The sequence below is a fragment of the Moschus berezovskii genome, chromosome 18 (genome assembly GCF_049115385.1).
Source record: "Moschus berezovskii isolate FMDL1 chromosome 18, NW_MosBer_1.0, whole genome shotgun sequence".
Classification (NCBI taxonomy): Eukaryota; Metazoa; Chordata; class Mammalia; order Artiodactyla; family Moschidae; genus Moschus; species Moschus berezovskii.
Genome location: NC_142477.1, coordinates 69153649 through 69176429, shown reverse-complemented (window position 1 = coordinate 69176429; position 22781 = coordinate 69153649). Strand labels below are relative to the sequence as shown.

The 22781-nt window shown below is 37.5% G+C and overlaps 1 protein-coding gene across 3 annotated transcripts in view; it reads right to left on the bottom strand.

The window, feature by feature from the left end:
* TNPO1 (transportin 1) overlaps window positions 1–22781 on the bottom strand; it is a 99883-nt gene that overhangs the window by 19921 nt on the left and 57181 nt on the right. For all 3 annotated transcript variants that reach the window (XM_055421879.2, XM_055421880.2, XM_055421881.2), the window contains exons 8-15: window positions 21693–21815; window positions 16954–17072; window positions 11475–11535; window positions 10471–10639; window positions 6094–6246; window positions 5081–5306; window positions 2789–2960; window positions 1831–1917 (exon numbers count right to left, since the gene is read on the bottom strand). In XM_055421879.2, coding sequence (XP_055277854.1) covers window positions 1831–1917; window positions 2789–2960; window positions 5081–5306; window positions 6094–6246; window positions 10471–10639; window positions 11475–11535; window positions 16954–17072; window positions 21693–21815 — 1110 coding nt within the window. The remainder of the gene's footprint in view (window positions 1–1830; window positions 1918–2788; window positions 2961–5080; window positions 5307–6093; window positions 6247–10470; window positions 10640–11474; window positions 11536–16953; window positions 17073–21692; window positions 21816–22781) is intronic.

The following is a 22781-nucleotide window of genomic DNA, read 5'->3' as shown; positions in this document are numbered from 1 at the left end:
AACTCTCTTGCTTTCTCCATGATCCAGCAGATGTTGGTAATTCGATCTCTGGTTCCTCTGCCTTTTCTAAAACCAGCTTGAACATCTGGGAGTTCACGGTTCACATATTGCTGAAGCCTGGCTTGGAGAATTTTGAGCATGACTTTATTAGTGTGTGAGATGAGTGCAATTGTGCGGTAGTTTGAGCATTCTTTGGCATTGCCTTTCTTTGGGATTGGAATGAAGACTGACCTTTTCCAGTCCTGTGGCCACTGCTGAGTTTTCCAAATTTGCTGGCATATTGAGTGCAGCACTTTCACAGCACTTCAAATCTTTCAGGATTTGAAATAGCTCAACTGGAATTCCATTACTTCCACTAGCTTTGTTCGTAATGATGCTTTCTAAGGCCCACTTGACTTCACAATCCAAGATGTCTGGCTCTAGGTCAGTGATCACGCCATCGTGATCATCCTGGTCGTGAAGATCTTTTTTGTACAGTTCTTCTCTGTATTCTTGCCACCTCTTCTTAATATCCTCTGCTTCTGTTAGGTCCATACCATTTCTGTCCTTTATCGAGCCCATCTTTGCATGAAACATTCCTTTGGTATCTCTACTTTTCTTGAAGAGATTTCTAGTCTTTCCCACTCTATTGTTTTCCTCCATTTTTTTGCATTGATCGCTGAGGAAGGCTTTCTTATCTCTCCTTGCTCTTCTTTGGAACTCTGCATTCAGATGCTTATATCTTTCCTTTTCTCCTTTGCTTTTTGCTTCTCTTCTTTTCATAGCCATTTGTAAGGCATCCTCAGACAGCCATTTTGCTTTTTTGCATTTCTTTTCCATGGGGATGGTCTTGATCAAAGAATTAAGCTTATCAATTATGACATGGCTGTATGTCTACATAAAGAAATACAGTTAAGTAGAGACAGACATACACACACACACACACACCCTCACACACTTATATGGAAAGATCTCCAAAATAATTTACTATCAAGTACAACAGGTTAGAAAACATAAATTCAATAGTTTGTCACGGGCTTCCCTGGTGGCTCAGTGGTAAAGAATCCCCCTGCAATGCAAAGACAAGGTTCAATGCCTGGATCGGGAAGATCTCTTGGAGGAGGACATGGCAACCCACTCCAGTATTCTTGCCAGGAAAACCCCATACAGAAGTAAGAGGTACCTGGTGGGCTACCCTACAAGCGACTGCCAAATTGGACACGACGGAAGAGACTGAGCATACAGGTCAAGTTGCACGTCTATTCAGCATTTTAACAGAAACGGTTCAGAATGTAAATTAACACTTGAGAGTCCCTTGTACTGCAAGGAGATCCAACCAGTCTATTCTAAAGGAGATCAATCCTGGGTGTTCATTGGAAGGACTGATGCTAAAGTTGAAACTGCAATACTCTGGCCACCTCATGCGACGAGCTGACTCACTGGAAAAGACTCTGATGCTGGGAAAGGTTGGGGGTGGGAAGAGAAGGGGACGACCGAGAATGAGATGGCTGGATGGCATCACCGACTCTGCAGACATGAGTTTGAGTGAATTCCGGGAGTTGGTGATGGACAGGGAGGCCTGGCATGCTGTGATTCATGGGGTCGCGGAGAGTCGGACACGACTGAGCGACATAGTGATTATAGATCTGAACATGTGTTTTTTTGATGAAAAACAGGTTAACTAAATGTTGCCAGCTTAGTATACCTCTGGAGAAGGGGATGGCTACCCACTCTAGTATCCTTGCCTGGGGAATTTCATGGACAGAGGAGCCTGGCAGCCTACAGTCCATGGCGTTGCAGAGTCTGATGCAGCTGAGTGACTAACACACATACACACGGTCAATAGCATACCTCAAGTAAAGGGAAGAGATCTTTATCTTCATCCTTTAACATGTTCCATTTCTGGATCAGTGGAGGCATTAACATCTGGATATATTCCTAAATTACAATGATGAAAAACACAGAAAGCTCCACTATCATATGTAAACAAGTCCATACCGAGTCTATGAAAAATAGACTAAATTTAGAGTAAATGTATAAAATTTTTACAGAAAGAATTTTAAGACTTATTCTTTGAAGTTTTTAGTCCTATGACCTGTGATACGTAATATGACTTGCTGTTTAGGTTATAAATGACAGATAAATTTATTAAAGACATTTGTAGAAAAAGATTCATAATCATTTAAATGTTCTTACTAAGACTCCCTGCCATCAAATCAATAAACAGTCATCATGTAAACAGGAGCATACATTCCAAGTAGTCTAATCTAAGACATTAGGAAACCCCCTACCAAACAAAACCAAAACAACCATCAAAGCAAACCCAAAAACAAGTGTCCTGCACCAAGTGTTAAGCATAACCTATAAACACGGACTATTTCTTAAGATGTTTTACAGTGTAATCATAAACATGAAGTCTATTCTTTAGCAGGGAATTTCAAGCTATATTAAAATTCAAATATTACTTAAATCCCATTTAAACAAATCAGATTCATCCATTTCTTCTATTCTTAACTCTTAAACCCAGAGTATAAAACCTTTATCCCCTTTCCTTTTGTCACTCTAAAATGTGTTGGTATATTCATGTGATAAGCTGCTCTAATTTTCACACCTTGCATGTATTGTTTTTTTAAAAATATTATTTAATAGTAAGTACACTTGCTATCTTTTTCAGCCCTATATTCTTAAAGCAGCAAACACTAAGTGTTCACACGTTCCTAAACATTTTATTTTTCAAATATATGATACATTGAGTATAACTGTGCTTTATATTTGATTTTTCTCATAATGGTTCATCATAGATACTTACAGGTTTGTTTAAGTGATGTCCTACTGAGTCTGCTAAAGTTCCTATGGCATCATAAAGAATAAGCAAGTTCTTATGCTGGTATTTACTAAATGCAAAGACCAAGGTATCAAGTATATAAGCAAGGTAAGGAACAAGTTCTGTACAAGCCTCCTCTTCAAGGGTAGCAAAGGCACTATAATTTAAAAAGGGAGAGAGATTACTGTTGTGGAAAAGAAATAGTTCACAACAGAGACAAGAAATTAATTTCCTTCCCATTCCTTACCACTTATTTGAAAGAGACTGACACTTATGGGTATCTGCTTAACTACAATGGTAAAGTCGAAAACTGCTGGTTCATTCAACAATTTATTTGGTGTTTACTACTTATTTAGTGACTGAGGGCTGGGGACATAGCACCTAACAAAACAATGTCCCCTTTCTCAAGGAGTTTACATTTTACTGATGTTCCAGACTAATGACACCAGAATTAAGACTATTAAGACTTACATTACCATATGTAACATAGATAGCCAACGGGAATTCACTGTATGGTTCAGGAAACACAAATAGGGGCCCTGCATAAACCTAGACGGGTGGGATGGGGCAGGAGACGGGAAGGAGGTTCAAAAGGGAGGGGATATATGTATACCTATGGCTGATTCATGTTGAGGTTTGACGGAAAACAACAAAATTTTGTAAAGCAATTATCCTTCAATTAAAAAAAAAAACAAACCCAAAAAGACAACTCTCTAATCTTCATTTGCATACCAAGTGCCACAAAATGATAGAAGCATTTTTAACAGTGTGTTTGAGATGTCTGAGAACATAGCAGTATCATGGTCTCTCAAATGCTTCTCTTAGTGGGAGAAGGAATTAGGTGCTGGCAGCCACAAATTTTCAACTGAAGAATAAATTCCAATATATCTAATATACAGCATGGTGATGACAGTTAATACAGCATTGAGTACTTAGAAGTTGCTGAGTAGATCTTAAGCATTCTCACAAAAAAGAGTTACCTATGTCAATCCTGCTAAGTGTTCTACCATATTTACATGTATCAAATCAACATGTTGTATACTTTTAAGTATATGCAATTATGTTTGTCAATTTTTCCTCAGTAAAGTTTAAAATTTTTTCTCTAAGCCCTACACTATACATGAGAAAGAACAGTGCATTTGTTATTAGAAATTTGTTTACTTGTAGCTTATTTGTTAGGACAAATGCACAAGAAAGGAACAAACTCTAGGGTCTCAGGGCAATTACTTCAACTTATACCTAAATTCGTCTTGACTTTAAGGTGTATCTGGCCCTTCATTTGTAAAATTAAGGTTACAGTCTTCTGTCCTAGCCAGGCAGGAATTTCCTAAAATGATAGGCTTAAGTCATTTGTTAATTAAGTCTTGTTCATTAACAATGAACTGTATTTCTTTCATGGCACTTTTCACAAATTATATACCTTACTAGCCTATAAATTTTAAGATGGCAGAGACTGTACATGCAACATTTTATATATGTCTAACAATTAGTAAAAAACCTTGCTGAATGAAACACCTACCTACAAATATAATGTGTACCCTCCTTTCCCTTGAAAAAAAATTTGGTGCTATTAATCACCGAAGCTCCCTTGTTTAACTTTCTTTCATATCATTATGCATTAGAACTCTTTCAAATCTGGTAGAGTCTAACTACACTTAAACTTACTTTCCTCTCTTTCAGCAGCTATTTCTTCCTTATTAACAAAGTGAACAGTAGAAGCAATTCTACTTGAAAAATTAAGAACTATAATCATAATTGGCAAGCATTTTTAGAACATGAAGATTTATTCCAGAAAACTGAAATATTCATAGTAATGAAACTGCTGATCTGATGAACAGACAACCTCAAATGCAACTGACAAAAGTGGTTACTGGAGTTGAACCACTTGGGGCAGATGGGTGGTCACTGTGGGATTTCCTGAGGAATTATGGAGCTGACTGTAGACTAAAAAAGTCAATCCTGCTCAAACTTTTGTATTTCTCCAAGAATAGGACTCTTGCCACAACCACTGCAAATATCTGTGGGAATGAGGGTGAAAGATAACGCTAATGTTATAGTCAGTGAGGAAAAAAAAAATTTGAAGAAAATAGCAAATACAAATCTCTAGTTAAGAGTCTCACTTGGATTTGCAAAACCATCAGCTGGAAGATACGGATAACAAAAATCCCATTAATAATTTAATATCAACATTTCATCATAGGCTTGAAAATTTGTTTCTCCCTGAAATCCTCACACTCCTTCTCCCACCAAGAACAATTTGTTATGAATTTATCTTACCTGCAGGCAGCTTCTTGTACTCTCTTGTTGCTATCCAGGATACGTTTTAGCAGTTCTGTCATTAATGGCTTCAGGTACGTGTCTGGGGGCTGGCTGACTACCCAGTGTGCATAGCGGCTAAGAGTCCAGCACGTTATAGAACGCACAAGAGCCTTTTTATCAGAGAGGCACTGAATAAGGTGAGGAATGAGCTCAGGTAGGTATGGAATCATGCCTTGCATGCAACCTAGGGGAAAAAAACCCCAAATATTTCAGGAAGTGCTCAAATTTGGTTAAAATTATTTCAGTTGAATATTAAACTGATAGATGCATCAATGAAAAATATTCAATCATTTCTATTCTAATAAGTATATTTAATAATGTTTCAAAACTTTTAAATAGCTGAAATGAGAGCTAACTGCTCTTAAGTATCTTCTAGTAGGGTTTGTTGTTCAGTCACTCCCTCGTGTATGACTCTGTAACCCCATGGGCTGCAGCATGCCAGGCTTCCCTGTCTTCCTAGTAGGGATAGGAAAGCTCATTTTATTTCTGCTATAGAAATTATGCAAAATACTTCAATTTCTTACATATAGATATTTACAGCTAGGAAAGAATAATAATTCTTTCTAGGGTCAATGATACTTGATTTACGTTCTTTACACCTACATATGGAAGTTATTTTTCTAGCAACAGGGATGTTTCTGATATCAGAACCCTCTCATTCTGTTCTCTTGATTACAACAAAAGCACTTGCAAAATATCTGGTTGGGGTGGTAAGTCAGTCTATGGTTGTTTAATAATAATTAACTAGCTCAAAAGTAGAAACTCATTCTAAGATGGCTTTTAGACTCAAATATCCTTTTTAAGGTTAATGTGGATCACAGTCTTATCTTCCTCAACAGTCTTATCTTACTAGGAACACAAGTCAGTAAACAAAGTATGTGAATAGTTTCTGCTTAACTAGTCCTTAAAGTAGCCATGTCACATTAGCACCTATTGAGGACTTTACAGTTTTAAGTTTGACTTAGACTTACCTTCAGCAATTGCTCCTAAAACCAAGATGCCTGATTCTTTAACAACCCATTCATGATGAAAAAGTAATTCTTTCAAAAGGGGCAAAATATGTGGCAAAAGTTCATCACGATATACATTTGCAAGAACATCTAGGGCGGCTGCAGAACATTTTCCTAAGGAAATATTCAAAAAACGTTATATTAACTTCTACTATCAGTTATATATCTATAAATCGATCTATATGTAGATAAAATTTGTTGTAACACATTTTTACCTCTATAAAGTTTTAAAGAATTCAATTAAATAGGAGGTAATCACAAGAAAAAAAAACCTCTATTGACCAAAACACTTTATGACCAAGAATCAGAAAAATCATGAAAATATTTTATTTACATATGACTACCATTTTTAAAAAAAATAAAGCTGTTACACTGGCCAGAAATTACATTTTACTCATCAATAAGGATCTTAGTTAAACTGTATGGTAGTTCCACTCATATAAATATTACAGTGCCATAAAACAAAATGAAATCTTTAAGTACTAATAAAGAATGAGTTGCATGATGTGCAGAAGGAATCAGCAAAGTACACACAATCTGATTTCACTTCTGGAAAATCAGCTTCTCCAAAAAAGAAGATGCAGGCAGACCTCAGATCCTACAGGTTCAATTCTAGACCACTGCAATGAAGTGAGTCAAATCAAACTTTTTGTTTCCAAGTACATATAAAAGCTATGCTCAAGATATAGTGTTATTTATATAAACTGTGCAATAGTTTTATGTCTAAAAAAACCCACATATACACCTTAACTGATACACACTTTATAGCTAAAAAAATGCTAACCATTATCTGCAGTTTTAACATTGCTTCCTTGCTAAGCATAATCATTCCTAACTTTTTATTTAAAGGATGAGATATGCAACTCTTCCTTTCACTTAAACATTCAAGAGGACACTGCAAGGTTATTAACTGGTCTAATTTCAACAGTGTTGTGTCTCAGAGAACAGTGAGGCCCAAAGAGAGGGGGAAAGATGGAGAATGGCTTGTGGAGAGAGCAGTCAGAACACAGATAACATACATACAGTCCTCCAGCTTATGAGCATGGTTCATGGAGCCCCAAAACAATTATAACAGTTAACACCAAAGACCACTGATGATACACTGTCATAACAAATATAATAATAAAACAGTATGAAATATTCCAAGAATTACCAAAATGTGACAGAGACACAAAAGCAAGTAAATGCTATTGGAAAAATGGCACCAACAGACTTGATCAATGCAGGGTTGCTACAAGCTTCACTTTATAAAAAAATGCATTACCTATGAAGAATAAGAAAAACCATAGAAAATTCTTAAAGAGAAGGGAATACCAGACCACCTGACCTGCCTCCTGAGAAATCTGCATGCAGGTCAAGAAGCAACAGTTAGAACTGGACAGGAAACAACAGACTGGTTCCAAATTGGGAAAGGGGAATGTTAAGGCTGTATACTGTCACCCTGCTTATTTAACTTATATGCAGAGGATATCATGCAAAATGCTGGAATGGACGAAACACAAGCTGGAATCAAGATTGCTGGGAGAAATATCAATAACCTCAGATATGCAGACGACACCACCCTAACGGCAGAAAGCAAAAAAAGAACTAAAGAACCTTTTGATGAAAGTGAAAGAGGAGAGTGAAACATTCAGAAAACTAAGATCATGGTATCTGGTCCCATCACTTTATGGGAAATAGACGGGGAAACTGGAAACAATGACAAACTTTATTTTTGGGGGCTCCAAAATCACTGCAGATGGTGACTACAGCCATGATATGAAAAGATGCTTGCTCCTAGGAAGAAAAGTTATGACCAACCAAGATAGTATTAAAAAGGAGAGACATCACTTTGCTGACAAAGTCCATCTAGTCAAAGCTATGGTTTTTCCAGCAGTCATGTATGGATGTGCGAGCTGGACTATAAAGAAAGCTGAATGCTGAAGGATTGATGCTTTTGAACTGTGGTGTTGGAGAAGACTCTTGAGAGTCCCTTGGACTGCAAGGAGATCCAACTAGTCCATCCTAAAGGTGATCAGTCCTGAATATTCATTGGCAGGACTGATGCTGAAGCTGACACTCTTAATACTTTGGCCACCTGATGCCAAGAATTGACTCATTTGAAAAGACCCTGATGCTGGGAAAGACTGAAGGTGGGAGAAGGGGATGACAGGGGATGAGATGGTTACATGGCATTACTGACTCAATGGACATGAATTTTAGTCAACTCCAGGAGTTGGTGATGGACAGGGAAGCCTGGTGTGCTGCAGTCCATGGGGTCGCAGAGTCGGACACCAACTGAGCGACTGAACTGAACTGATGAAGTGTAAGAAAGCAAAATGTGCCAGACTAAGGTAAGCCCATACAGGTAAGCCTGTAGGTGTTTATGGAAAAACATACAGATGAATAAAAAAAGTGTCCCGCCTCCCTCCCCAATGCAACATACATTATTACTTTTGCAGTTACCTATATTAAATCTTGCGACGAGTTGACTCACTGGAAAAGACTCTGATGCTGGGAAAGGTTGGGAGCGGGAGGAGAAGGGGACGACAGAGAATGAGATGGCTGGATGGCATCACCAACTCTATGGAAATGAGTTTGAGTGAACTCTGCGAGTTGGTGATGGACAGGGAGGCCTGGAGTGCTGTGATTCATGGAGTCGCAGAGAGTAGGACACGACTGAGCGACTGAACTGACTGACTGACATTAAATCTTAATTCATCTTCCCCCTAACCTTACAATTGGTATACAACGGTAAATAATCTGTGATAGTAATGAAGACCCTGGGTTTTCTTGTTCTGTAACATATGGGTTCCAGAACTCCATGTGCCACCAGTACTAGCTATGCTAACCTTGGGCAAGTTTCTCTTTTTGCAGTATCTTTACCTTCCTAAGGCTATTGAAAAGATTAAACGTGATATGCATACAAAGCCCTTGGCCTAGGGCTGGGCACATTGGTCACTCTAAGGAACTGTTAGTTATAGGAAACTAAGTGGGAGTAATCAGCATTATTCCAAATGAATGACACAGTTCAGGACGATCATTCATGTCCTTAACCGTGCCATCAGTTATTAGAAATCTCAGTCTTCTGAATCACAGAGTGGTTCTTAACTGGTGGTGATTTTGTGTCCCAGGGACCATCTGGCAATATCTCAAGACGCTGCTGCTTACTGCAATCTTCTGTGTTCTCCCTCTAATCTGTGCTACTGCTATCTACTGGAGAGAGATCAGGGATTATGCTCAAAATCCTGTAATCTGGGAAATCCAAATTGTTGTGGGCAGGACAAGCCCACAACAAAGAATCAGTGGCCCAGAACATCCAATGTGCTGTGAACTACAGAAGATTTAAAAACCAGCACCCAAGCAAAACCGAAACACTGGTGTCAAGGTTCTCCCCAGAGTTATCTAATAAGGATGCAGCCCACAGCACAGGCTGAACAGATGATGTGGATTTGTAGCTAATGTTGAAAACAGAAATTTTAAAAAGCATATTTGGAAGTTTGGATGAGAAAGGGATTTACATTATCTTAAAAAAATGCATGATAATCAACCAATCCTCATGCAAATTATGACACACAAAAACAGGAAAAGCCATGGCCAATGTTCCTATTTCATATGTATTTTGTATCAAACACACACTTTGTATCCAACAAAAACATATACCCCTTTGAGATGTGGTACTGTGAGATTAAAGTCTTTTTAAGGAATATGATGACAAGCAAATGAAGAACAGACCCACGAGGAAGAAACAAAACAAATCTACAATAAGATCATTACTTCACATCCAGAAGAAGACACCCAAAAAGTACTGGCAAACATGTGGAGAACCTGTAGCCCTAAGACACTACTAGGGGGAAAGCAAACGGCAAAGTAACTGTGAAAAACAGTCTGGCAGTACCTCAAAATATTGACCATTGAAGTTTCCATGTGATCCAGTAATCCTATTCCTGGATATACACCCAAGAGAACTGAAAACTTAGGAGCACATATCAGACCTTACGTAACTGTCCATAGCATCACTGCTGACAGGAGCCAGAGGGGAAACAAAACGTCCGTCTGCCAATGAACAGACCCATCAGTCACAAAGACCGCTTCTTGTGTAATTCCACTTCTAGAAACTGTTCAGAACAGTTCAGAAAAAGGGAGTGACTATGAAGTATGTAGTTTCTCCTAGGGTGACAACAATGTTTTAAAATTTACTGAGGTGGTAGTGGCACAACTCTGTAAATACACTGAAAACTACTAAATTGTATTCTTTTGTATGGTTAAGTGAACTGTGTATGAGGGCATTTTAGGATGTGAGTTATTTCTCAACTGAACTGTTATCCAAGCAGGCGACTGTGCTTCTCTATGACTTACTTAGATTCCAGTCAGAAATCGTGTCATCATCATCAATTTCATCATCGTCGTCCTCCTCCTCTTCAATTCCATCTTCATCATGCTGCTGAGCCACTGTCCTTGATCGATGAAACCGTGGCCTTATATCTTGTTCACTATCAGGAATTGTTTCATCTTCTTCAACATCACCCTGTGTATTTTTTAAAAGGAAAATTCTGGTTATCTTCATATAAACTAATAGTATGTAATTGGGTAAAAGAATGAGAATATTCACAGATAGCATGACATGATTATGAAATATGGTTGATGCTTTAACAGTATGGGTTTGACCTGCAGGCCCACAGATAGCATGACATATGATTCTGAAATATGGCTGACGCTTGAACAGTATGGGCGTGAACTCCATGTCCAGTTCAAAGAGGATGCAGATTTCTCTCCAGTAAATGAAGTATTAGATGACTACATAATCTCTGGCTGGTTGAATTTGCAGATATGGAACCATGGACATGAAGGGCCAACTGTGATGTTATACAGGGATTTTTGATTGCACAGGAGGTCAGTGCTGCTAATATCCCATTGTTCAAGGGTCAGCTGTATACATCTTCTGCTTGCCCCTGACTAGAAAATAGCTCTTTGTGAAGGGGAGAAGAGGATATCACATAACCCATGCTAGATTATCAGGGATTCTGAACCACATAAGATGGTTTCTCAACATCTGGTATAATCTAGAGTATCTGAATCAAATTCAGAACATATTTAAGATTATTTTATAATGAACCCCAAACAGAATTAACAGGAAATTCTTGCTAACTCTACCAGGGTCACCATCTAGTTAGTTTCAATTAAGCTAGAATCTACTGCCAGTCAAATTCATTGTTTGCTTCTATCTTTGAACTCCATAGCATATTATATAACAGAAAGCCAAAATAGAGCCTACTCTAAATAAATGTCCTATTAGTCAAATTCAAAGATCTATAAGTCAGTGAAAATAAACATCCTTATTCATCAGGGAATAGTTTCCTTACCTTAAGTAGGATAATATCTATATCTGAATACTTCATGCCATTCACTAACACAGGGATCAACCTATAAAGATAGAAATTAATGAAACAAAGATCTAAAGATCTCAAGGTCTCAATAACCTCATGAATACTAATAATACCACCACTACTGTTGATACTGCCTTATACCATATTCTATGTCTGCCCTTCTCCAATGATGAGTACTCCCAATATGTATCTTAGGCCTTTTTTATATACTCATGCATAGAATCTACTGGATGGAATTTTAGAGTGGACAAGATAGCTTGTCAAGAGTGCTTAAAAATAAAAATAATTTTTTTTGGCAATTTCTCCCCTAAGAATTTATCCCGAATACATGAATGAACATTCCCAATTCTTAAAGACTGATATTCTGTGATGGAAGACTAAAAACAATGGAAACAATCTAAATGTTCATCACTAAAGGCATGGTTAAAAATAAATTACAACTGGGAATTTCCCAGCAGTCCAGTGGTTAGAACTCTGTACTTTCACTGTAGGGGCCGGGTTTTAATCCCTGGTTGGGGAACTAAGATCCTGTAAGGATCTTATTTTTGGATGCACACAGTCATAAACAAAGAAACAAATGATAGTGAAATTGGAAAAACAAAAAACCACAGGTACAAAATACATAAAAAGCTCATATCCATTTGTATTAAAAACAATGAGATTACTAGCCACAGCAATCAGATAAGAAAAAGAAATAAAGGATGCATTCCTATATACTAACAGCAAAAGATCAGAAAGAGAAATTAAGGAAATAATCCCATCTACCATTACATCAAAAAGAATAATACCCAAGAATACACCTACTCAAGGATGCAAAAGACCAGTACTCAGAAAACTATAAGATACTGATGAAAGAAATAAAAAAATGACACAGATGGAGAGTTATCCCATGTTCTCTGATTAGAAGAATCACTATTGTCAAAATGACTATACCACCTAAAGCTAACCACAGATTCACTGCAATCCCTATCAAATTACCAATTTTCCACAGAACTAAGAACAAATAATCTCACATTTGTATGAAAACGCAAAAAGACCCTGAAGAGCCAGAGCAATCTCGAGAAAGAAAACAAAGTTGGAGGAATCAGGCTCCCTGACTTCAGACTACACTACAATACTACAGTAATCAAATCAGTATGGTACTGGCACATAATTAGAAATATATTTCAGTCAGACAGGATAGTAAGTCCAGAGATAAACTCATGTATCTATGGTCACATAATCCATGACAAAGAAGATAAGAATATACAATGGAGAAAAGCATCTTCAATAAGTAGTGCCAGGAAAAGTGGACAGCTATGCACGTAAAAGAATGAAATTAAACACTTCCGAAAACCGTACACAAAAAGAAACTTAATATGGACTCAGTTCAGTTGCTCAGTCGTGTCCGACTCTTTGCGAAAGACCTAAATTTAAGACCAGACACTATAAAACTCATAGAGGAAAGCATAGGTAGAACACTCTGACATAAATTGCAGCATGATCTTTTTTGATCCACCTCCTAGAATAATGAAAATAACAAAAACAAACAAATGGGACCTAATTAAACTTCAAAATGCTTCTGTACAGCAAAGGAAACCATAAATAAAATGAAAAGACAACCCTCAGAATGGGAGAAAATATTTACAAACAAAGCACACAAGAAGGAATTAATGTCTAAAACACACAAATAGCTCGTGCAGCTCAAAGAAAAAAAAAAAAGACACAAACAACCCAATCCAAGTGGAAGATCTAAATAGACATTTCTCCAAAGACACACAGATGGCAAAAAGAAGCACACGAAAAGAAGCTCACCATAAAAAAACAACAAAAATAATGCCATTTGCAGCAACATGGACAGACCCAGAGATTGTCATACTGAGTGAAGTTAAGTCAGAGAGAGAGAAAGACAAACACATCGCTTATATGTGGGAAGAAAAAAAAAAAGGTACAAATGAACTGACAAAAGAGAAATAAAGTCACAGATGCAGAAAACAAACTATGGTCAAGGGTGGGGGCGGGGGGTGCTTGGTGTTGGGCAGGATAAATTGGGAGATTGGGATTGATTAAATAAATACAGTTTTATATAAAATGGGTTTCCCATGTGGCACAGTGGTAAAGAATTCACCAGCTAATTCAAGAGATACAAGAGATGTAGGTTTGATCCCTAAGTCAGAAACATCCCCTGGAGAAGGAAATGGCAACCAACTCTAGTATTCTTGTCTGGGAAATCCCACGGACAGAGGAGTCTGGTGGACTCCCTTCCCAGGGTCACAAAGAGTTGGATGAGACTGAGTATGAAGACAATATATAAAACAGGTGACTAATCAGAGCACAGGGAACTCTACTTAAAATTCTGTAATGGCCTATATGGGAAAAGAACCTAAAAATGAGTGGATATATGTGCATGTGTAACTGATTCACTTTGCTGCACATTTGAAGCTAATAGAACACTGTAAATCAACTAACCTCCAATAAAAAATTATTTAAAAAATAAGATTACCTATACAATTACTTATATACACAGACTAACTAGGAAAGCTACACAATAAACTGGTATCTTCAGAGGTGAGTGAGTAGAATAAAAAGGGACAATATCCACCTTCTGCTTTATTTCTAAATGGCTGATATTTTTACAATGAGCCTACATTCAGTATTTCTATTCCTTTTAATGAAAGAGATGATGGTGTTTAAAATATAAAAACAGAAAATTTGAAGGATTTTATTCAAAAGAAATAATGCAAAAAGGAAGAAAGAGTTCTATGGACAAGGTTATCATAGTCTTATAAAAGTTTAGAAATTTTACTTTTAATTTCTTAAGAGAACCATGATGTCTGTAAACATGGAATTTCAGGTATACTGAAATATTTATGACTAGCTAAAAAAATATGTATCAAAACATGTTAGGTAAAGGTCAAAATACTAACTTTAGTTCTACTTGCAGCTATGATGGTTTTCATCTTTGACAGGTTTCTTACACTTTGCTTTCTCACTGTTCAGCCACACACACTAAGATGAGTCTAGTGAGGATAAGAGGTGGGGGAACACTCTGGAAACACGCATCAAGGTCCACCAGCCTGCTGCTCCCAGATTCTATCTTTAATTGTTCTGGGTGGCATGAGGAAAGAATGAATAGGCAAAAAGAGATTCATACTCATATGAGTACCAGCTGTGGGCTTATTAATAAAGCAACTTCTTTATAACCTAGTGAGAAAGGTATAATGATGAGTAAGCTAAGGTTCAGGCTTCCTGGGTGGCTCAGTGGTAAAGAATCCACCTGCCAATGTAAGAGATGTGGTTTGATCCCTGGGTCGGGAAGATCCCTGGAGGAGGGCATGGCAACCCACTCCAGTATTCTTGCCTGGAGAAACCCATGGACAGAGGAGCCTGGTGGGCTACAGTCCATGGAGTTGCAAAAGAGTTGGAAACAGCTGAGTGAGTAAAGAATTGTTTCAGCTTTCTCCTGAAGCCTCATGTTTTAGAAAATAAGAAGAGAATTTTAATGCAATGTCATGGAAAGGCAATGATGTTAATACCAATAATGAATGTTTACTGAGTACTTAAGTATATACCAGGCACTGGGTTAATTGTTTTATATGGATCAATTCGTTAATAAGCCCCAGTAGATATCAATGTATTATATGTAAGAATAAAGGTGGGAAAAAACCAAAATAATTCTGGTGAAAAAAGACCTGTTCTACCAGATAACAAATGCTCAATAACCAAAAGAACATATTACTGGCTAAAAACAACAAAAACCACACAAATAGTCCAGAAACAAAACAATTTAATTCTAATCTTCGTTACATTAATGCTTTCTATGTGAAATAAGAGATCTCATTTTGATCTCATCTCATCAAAAAATCAGCTAAAATTGCTGATCTTTTAGCCTGCTACCAACTTACTGGTTGCTTAAAAAAATTTGGATTTTATTAGGGTAATGAAAGAGACCACCAATGTATAACTGCTCTTATCATCTCCTAATGTTAGAGCTAAGGTTTGCATTAATAAATTCTCTTCAGCTTTATAAGAATGTCTGTTTTTTATAAACTTTAAATTGTATCATCCAATAGTAAGAAACAAACATATCATAAAAGTGGCATCACAAATTAGAAGAATAAATTTCCTGGTGGGGTGGGGGGTAAGTGGAGGTAATCTATTTAGCATACCTTACACGTTACTCCCAAATAAATTCTAGATGGACTAGAATAAAATATAGGTGGAATTGTTTTCTTGGTAAGAACTGACTACATGAAAATGAGAACATCCGAGTATACTAAGTTCTGAAAAATATGTGGCTCCACTAATACAACATATTAAAACAAATGGTTATTTTTTTGCATATTAGATGGCTAAGATTAGAAAAACTGTAATTAATGGATGGCAAAAAATGTGACAAGATGAGACAGTGCTAGTGTATTATAAACTGGCATAACTTCACCAGAGAACACCATGATGGAACAGAACTTCAAAGTTTAGACTAATGACATGGAAAGGGCACAACTTACAGTAACTGACAAGGGCCAACCACAAAACAGTAAATCAAAATTTTAAGCACTAACTATAGATAGACGCCTTAGTCAAACTATCAAACTTATTTCTTTCCAAAACACTGAATATATGATATCTGGTATACAGTACTGGGCATCCCAGGTGGCTCAGGCTCAGTGATAAAGGATCAACCTGCCAATGCAGGAGATGTGGATTCAATCCCTTGGTGGGGAAGATCCCCTGAGGAGGAAATGGCAACCCACTCCAGAATTCTTGACTGGGAAATCCCAAGGACAGGGGACACTGGGGGGCTACAGTCCACCGAGTTGACCGAATATGCACACATGCATACAGTATTAACACAGAAAAAAACTCATTAAAAGACAACACACCAAAAATAGCAACTGATTACTTAAGGGGGTGGAAATTCAATGGAGTTTAAGTTTTCATGTAGAAAGTTTATGAGCCTATATTTTATTTTCAAAAGAATGTGAGCACTACTTTTAAACGTAATTGATTTTAATTTAACTGATTTCATATATATTTCATAAATCACTGCTATATAACTAAAAATAATAGTTTTACATCAAATTCAATTTATCTCAATACTGGAAAAATGTATTAAAAAAACTGACTTATTGGGTTAAAAATAGACTTAACAAAATGTTAACCAGAAACTCTTAGCAGAACTAGTAAGACCTTTGTAGGGGGGAAAAGAGTTCATAGTCAAAATTACTAGATTATAAAAAATTGCCATGGATTATTCAAAGTAAGTTATAATTCACAGCATAAACCACCCTCATGTAGTTTAGAAAACGAAAGGAATTGCTGCTTAAATAAATGTCTTTACTTATACCATCAGTAAAATTAATTAAGCTCAACTTCTTTAGAACTTCACTACTTGATGGCATAAATATGCAATCTAAAAATATGAAAATGAGGAATCACTCTTAACAAGACAGCACTGGTAAGAAGAAATACTTACTTGGGAAGATGCCTTATGAGTACATCTTTGCATATTGGCTGCTCAGCCAAAGTGAGCCAAAATTCGCAGGCTTCTAAAGCCACATTTTCATCTTGATCTTGGGTCCTCTGTAGCATGTACTGTAAACAAAAGAGCCTTAATATTAATCAGTTTAAAGCATACAATTAAACCTAATCCAATTTCAGCAAGTTAAGAGTCCTTTGCTGTCGACCTTACCCTTTATAGCAGTTCTCAATTTAGGGTTTGGATTTTTTTAAAAAAAAAAGCCTCCTAATCAATTTTAAAAAGTAGCCAAACTTAAGAACTACTGTTTTAGAATGTTGCCTAATATAAAGTGTCCAATTCATGTCTGTCTGCTTCTCAAAATAAACTCCACTAAGCCTTTCATAAAACGAATAATCTCTTAATAATATAACTACCCAAGCTGTCTCTTACAACTATCCCTTGAACCAACTAAAGGTAGGGGTGTCAACCCTTCAAGCAGTCCAATAATCCACATATATAGCCAACCTTCCATATATACAGTTCCTCATCTGCAGTTTCAGCCAATCTTGGGTTATGTAGTACTTTAGTGCATATTTAGTATAAAAAAAAAATCTGTGTATGAGTGGACCCATGCAGGGTCACCTATACATATTAATACTTCCAATATTTAAGAAGATATATACATATTATACAAGATTTTTTTTTAAAGAGAGACATTTGTCAACAGCAATTTTTAGCTGCCAACAAAATAGGTTTATCATGTCCTTTGAACATACCAAGCCAAATTCACTTAGTTGGAAGAACATACTATCTGATCTCCAAATCTCTCCTAACCTACCCTCCCTTAAAAAAAAACATGTCAAAACCAGAAAATTCCCTGGTGATCCAGTGGCTATGACTCAGTGCTCTCTCTGCTGGGGTCCTGGGTTTGAACTAAGATCCTGCAAGCCGTGCAGCCTGGTAAACCCCACCCCTCCATAAAAACCTTACATGCAAAAATAAAACAATCAAAGACATGAATTTCCAATGTACCTGGGGCTGAAACTGGGCTCAAGTGATGAATTCCTGAATGAAATATCTCATATTACAAAATATAGCAACACAACCACTGTGATAGGTCACCCCCTCCCATTCCTACTACAGTGTTGAACACTGCTGAATAAAGAATTGCAGCCTCACAAATTAGGTTCCCCAGGTGTCACATGACAAATGATAAAAACATTTTTCTTAATTTTCTGGTTAACTCCAAACTCACGAAATTTTCAACCAATGCCACCTGATTCTTCTAAGCACTTCAGAGAGAATAGATTTATCAGCAAAAATGTCATTTATTCCCATTTTGCTGCTACATATCCTTATCACTACATCTATTTTTCCTAATGTTTTAGAAAAGGAATTGCTGAACATCATGAATGCTATCCTTTCTCTAACAGGTGTTAGAGATGCCATCCTTCAAGTACAACTATGTCCAGTAATATGAAAATTGGGCATGACCCTTCTAGCAATAATGAGTATTGCCCAAAAAATTACACTCAATTAAAATGGACTGGAATGGGTGAATTTAACTCAGATGACCATTATATCTAATACTGTGGGCAGGAATCCCTTAGAAAAAATGGAGTAGCCATGATGGTCAACAAAAGAGTCCGAAATGCAGTACTTGGATGCAATCTTAAAAACGACAGAATGATTTCCGTTTGTTTCCAAGGCAAACCATTCAATATTACAGTAATCCAGGCCTATGCCCCAACCAGTAACGCTGAAGAAGCCGAAGTTGAATGGTTCTATGAAGACCTACAAGACCTTTTAGAACTAACACTCAAAAAAGATGTCCTTTTCATTAGAGGGGACTGGAATGCAAAAGTAGGAAGTCAAGAAACTCCTGGAGTAACAGGCAAATTTGGCCTTGGAGCACGGAATGAAGCAGGGCAAAGGCTAATAGAGGTTTGTCAAGAGAACACACTGGTCATAGCAAACACCCTCTTCCAACAACACAAGAGAAGACTCTACACATGGACATCACCAGATGGTCAACACCGAAATCAGATTGATTATATTCTTTGCAGCCAAAGATGGAGAAGCTCTATACAGTCAGCAAAAACAAGACCAGTAGCTGACTGTGGCTCAGATCATGAACTCCTTATTGCCAAATTCAGACTGAAATGGAAGAAAGTAGGGAAAACCACTAGACCATTCAGGTATGACCTAAATCAAATCCCTTATGATTATACAGTGGAAGTGAGAAATAGATTTAAGGGACTAGATCTGATAAGAGTGCCTGATGAACTCTGGACGGAGGTTTGTGACATTGTACAGGAGACAGGGACCAAGACCATCCCCATGGAAAAGAAATGCAAAAAAGCAAAATGGCTGTCTGAGGAGGCCTTACAAATAGCTGTGAAAAGAAGAGAAGCGAAAAGCAAATGAGAAAAGGAAAGATATAAGCATCTGAATGCAGAGTTCCAAAGAATAGCAAGGAGAGATAAGAAAGCCTTCCTCAGCGATCAATGCAAAGAAATAGAGGAAAACAACAGAATAGGAAAAACAAGAGATCTCTTCAAGAAAAGTAGAGATTCTAAGGGAACATTTCATGCAAAGATGGGCTCGATAAAGGACAGAAATGGTATGGACCTAACAGAAGCAGAAGATATTAAGAAGAGGTTGCAAGAATACACAAGAACTGTACAAAAAAGATCTTCACGACCAAGATAGTCACGATAACGTGATCACTGACCTAAAGCCAGACATCTTGGAATGTGAAGTCAAGTGGACCTTAGAAAGCATCACTACAAACAAAGCTAGTGGAGGTGATGGAATTCCAGATGAGCTATTTCAAATCTTGAAAGATGATGCTGTGAAAGTGCTACACTCAATATGCCAGCAAATTTGGAAAACTTAGCAGTGACCACAGGACTGGAAAAGGTCGGTCTTCATCCCAATCCCAAAGAAAGGCAATGCCAAAGAATGCTCAAACTACCGCACAATTGCACTCATCTCACACGCTAGTCAAGTCATGCTCAAAATTCTCCAAGCCAGGCTTCAGCAATATGTGAACCGTGAACTTCCACATGTTCAAGCAGGTTTTAGAAAAGGCAGAGGCACCAGAGATCAAAATGCCAACATCTGCTGGATCATGGAGAAAGCAAGAGAGTTCCAGAAAAACATCTATTTCTGCTTCATTGACTATGCCAAAGCCTTTGACTGTGTGGATCACAATAAACTGTGGAATATTCTGAAAGAGATGGGAATACCAGACCACCTGACCTGACTCTTAAGAAACCTGTATGCAGGTCAGGAAGCAACGGTCAGAACTGTACATGGAACAACAGACTGGTTCCAAATAGGAAAAGGAGTATGTCAAGGCTGTATATTGTCACCTTGCTTATTTAACTTCTATGCAGAGTACATCATGAGGAACGCTGAGCTGGAAGAAGCACAAGCTGGAATCAAGATTGCTGGGAGAAATATCAATAACCTCAGATATGCAGATGACACTACCCTTATGGCAGAAAGTGAAGAGGAACTCAAAAGCCTCTTGATGAAAGTGAAAGAGGCGAGTGAAAAAGTTGGCTTGAGGCTCAACATTCACTTCATGGGAAAGAGATGGAAAAACAGTGGAAACAGTGTCAGACTTTTATTTTTTGGGCTCCAAAATCACTGCAGATGCTGATTGCAGCCAGGAAATTAAAAGACGCTTACTCCTTGGAAGGAAAGTTATGACCAACCTTGATAGTATATTAAAAAGCAGAGACATTACTTTGCCAACCAAGGTCTGTCTAGTCAAGGCTATGGTTTTTCCCGTGGTCATGTATGGATGTGAGAGTTGGACTGTGAAGAAAGCTGATCGCCGAAGAATTGATGCTTTTGAACTGTGGTGTTGGAGAAGACTCTTGAGAGTCCCTTGGACTGCAAGGAGATCCAACCAGTCCATTCTAAAGGAGATCAATCCTGGGTGTTCATTGGAAGGACTGATGCTAAAGCTGAAACTGCAATACTTTGGCCACCTCATGCGACGAGTTGACTCACTGGAAAAGACTCTGATGCTGGGAAAGGTTGGAGGCGGGAGGAGAAGGGGACAACAGAGAATGAGATGGTGGATGGCATCACCGACTCTGTGGACATGAGTTTGAGTGAACTCCAGGAGTTGGTGATGGACAGGGAGGCCTGGTGTGCTGTGATTCATGGGGTCGCGGAGAGTTGGACACGACTGAGTGACTGAACTGAACAGTAAGTTATTATGTATTCTTTACTTTAATTATGGCTGATCAGTTATCAATGTAACTGATATCCTATCACATAAAAACTGAAAGAGAACCTTTTAAAATCTAAATGGTCTACTAGAAATCACTATAAGAGTTATATATTTTTGACTTACATATCTCACTGTTACCATAAATCAAAAGTTGATCAGATCAACTTACCAGTAACGTATAGAACACAAATTTTCATCTATTACAATTTGATTGGCCTAAGTCATATCTAGCAAATATAAATAATCTAAATATTTCCTAGTTACACTACAGTTAAAAGCTAACCACTCCTGTAAATTACTTTCCTCTCTATAACAACTTAAATCTCATGAAAGAAAAATCACCATAATTCTAATTTATAATTTTAAGGCAATCATAATCAATTTTTATAGATCCCCCCAAATGTGACAAATAAGAAAACAGTGATTTCACACTATATGTTTTGCGCCCAAGAATTTCCTTGAGGGGAAGAGAAGGAGAAAGTTTTTAAATTGCTTGTATTACCTCAACTATATTATGCATGTGAGGAAGGAGGCGATCCATCCGAACTTCAAGCAACATCACAAGTGCCCGGCATACATTTTTCCGTACCTCTGGTTCTTCATCACCAGCCAAGGCGAAGAGATTCTATTGCACAAGAAAAATTTTCTTCTCATTAAATATTCCAATATACTAGAAAGGTTTATACATAATATTATCTGCAAGGTGGTAATATTTAAAGAAACTCTAAGAAGATATAGCACAAATAACGGCTTATGAATTAATTGGCCCACAGTATTAGATTATTAAGACAAACACAGGAAGCTAACTGCCAAAAATTATGATTTCAGTAAATGATCTATAGCCATTCTTTCTGGAGAAGGCAATGGCAACCCACTCCAGTACTCTTGCCTGGAAAATCCCATGGACGGAGAAGCCTGGTACGCTGCAGTCCATGGGGTCGCTAAGAGCTGGGCACGACTGAGCGACTTCACTTTACTTTTGACTCTCATACATTGGAGAAGGAAATGGCAACCCACTCCAGTATTCTTGCCTGGAGAATCCCAGGGATGTGGTCGCACAGAGTTAGACACGACTGAAGTGACTTAGCAGCAGCAGCAGCCATTCTTTCAAACAAGAGTATGAGTGGTCGTGTTCTGAAGTAATTTTTAGTTTGCGAGAATAAAACCATGTCATTAGGACAGAGGAGCATTCATGCAGCTCACCCAGAAGTAAAGATAATTATTAAAATACAATCTGATTTACCCTTCAAAATTACTGTCAAGGGAGTATTCCTACCAACACTGATTCTTAACAGGTGCATTCTATAAAAGCATCAACAATTGGGACATATATACTGAGAGTTTCTAACAACTTAACCCTCAAATGTTGTTCACTAAGTCAAACTATTAAAAAATAATAAAGGTAGCAATCAATCTGATGCTATTCTCAACAAGTTTCTCTAAAAGAGAGAAAAAAAAAATCTGAACGGTTCTCAACTCCAAGATGTTATTACCACAGACTGAGAGAGAAATGCAGGTTAGACATCACATAACTTGGAAGCAAGTGGGGGATCTGAATTTGGTTTTCACAAAATTATGGGTAAGTCCACAC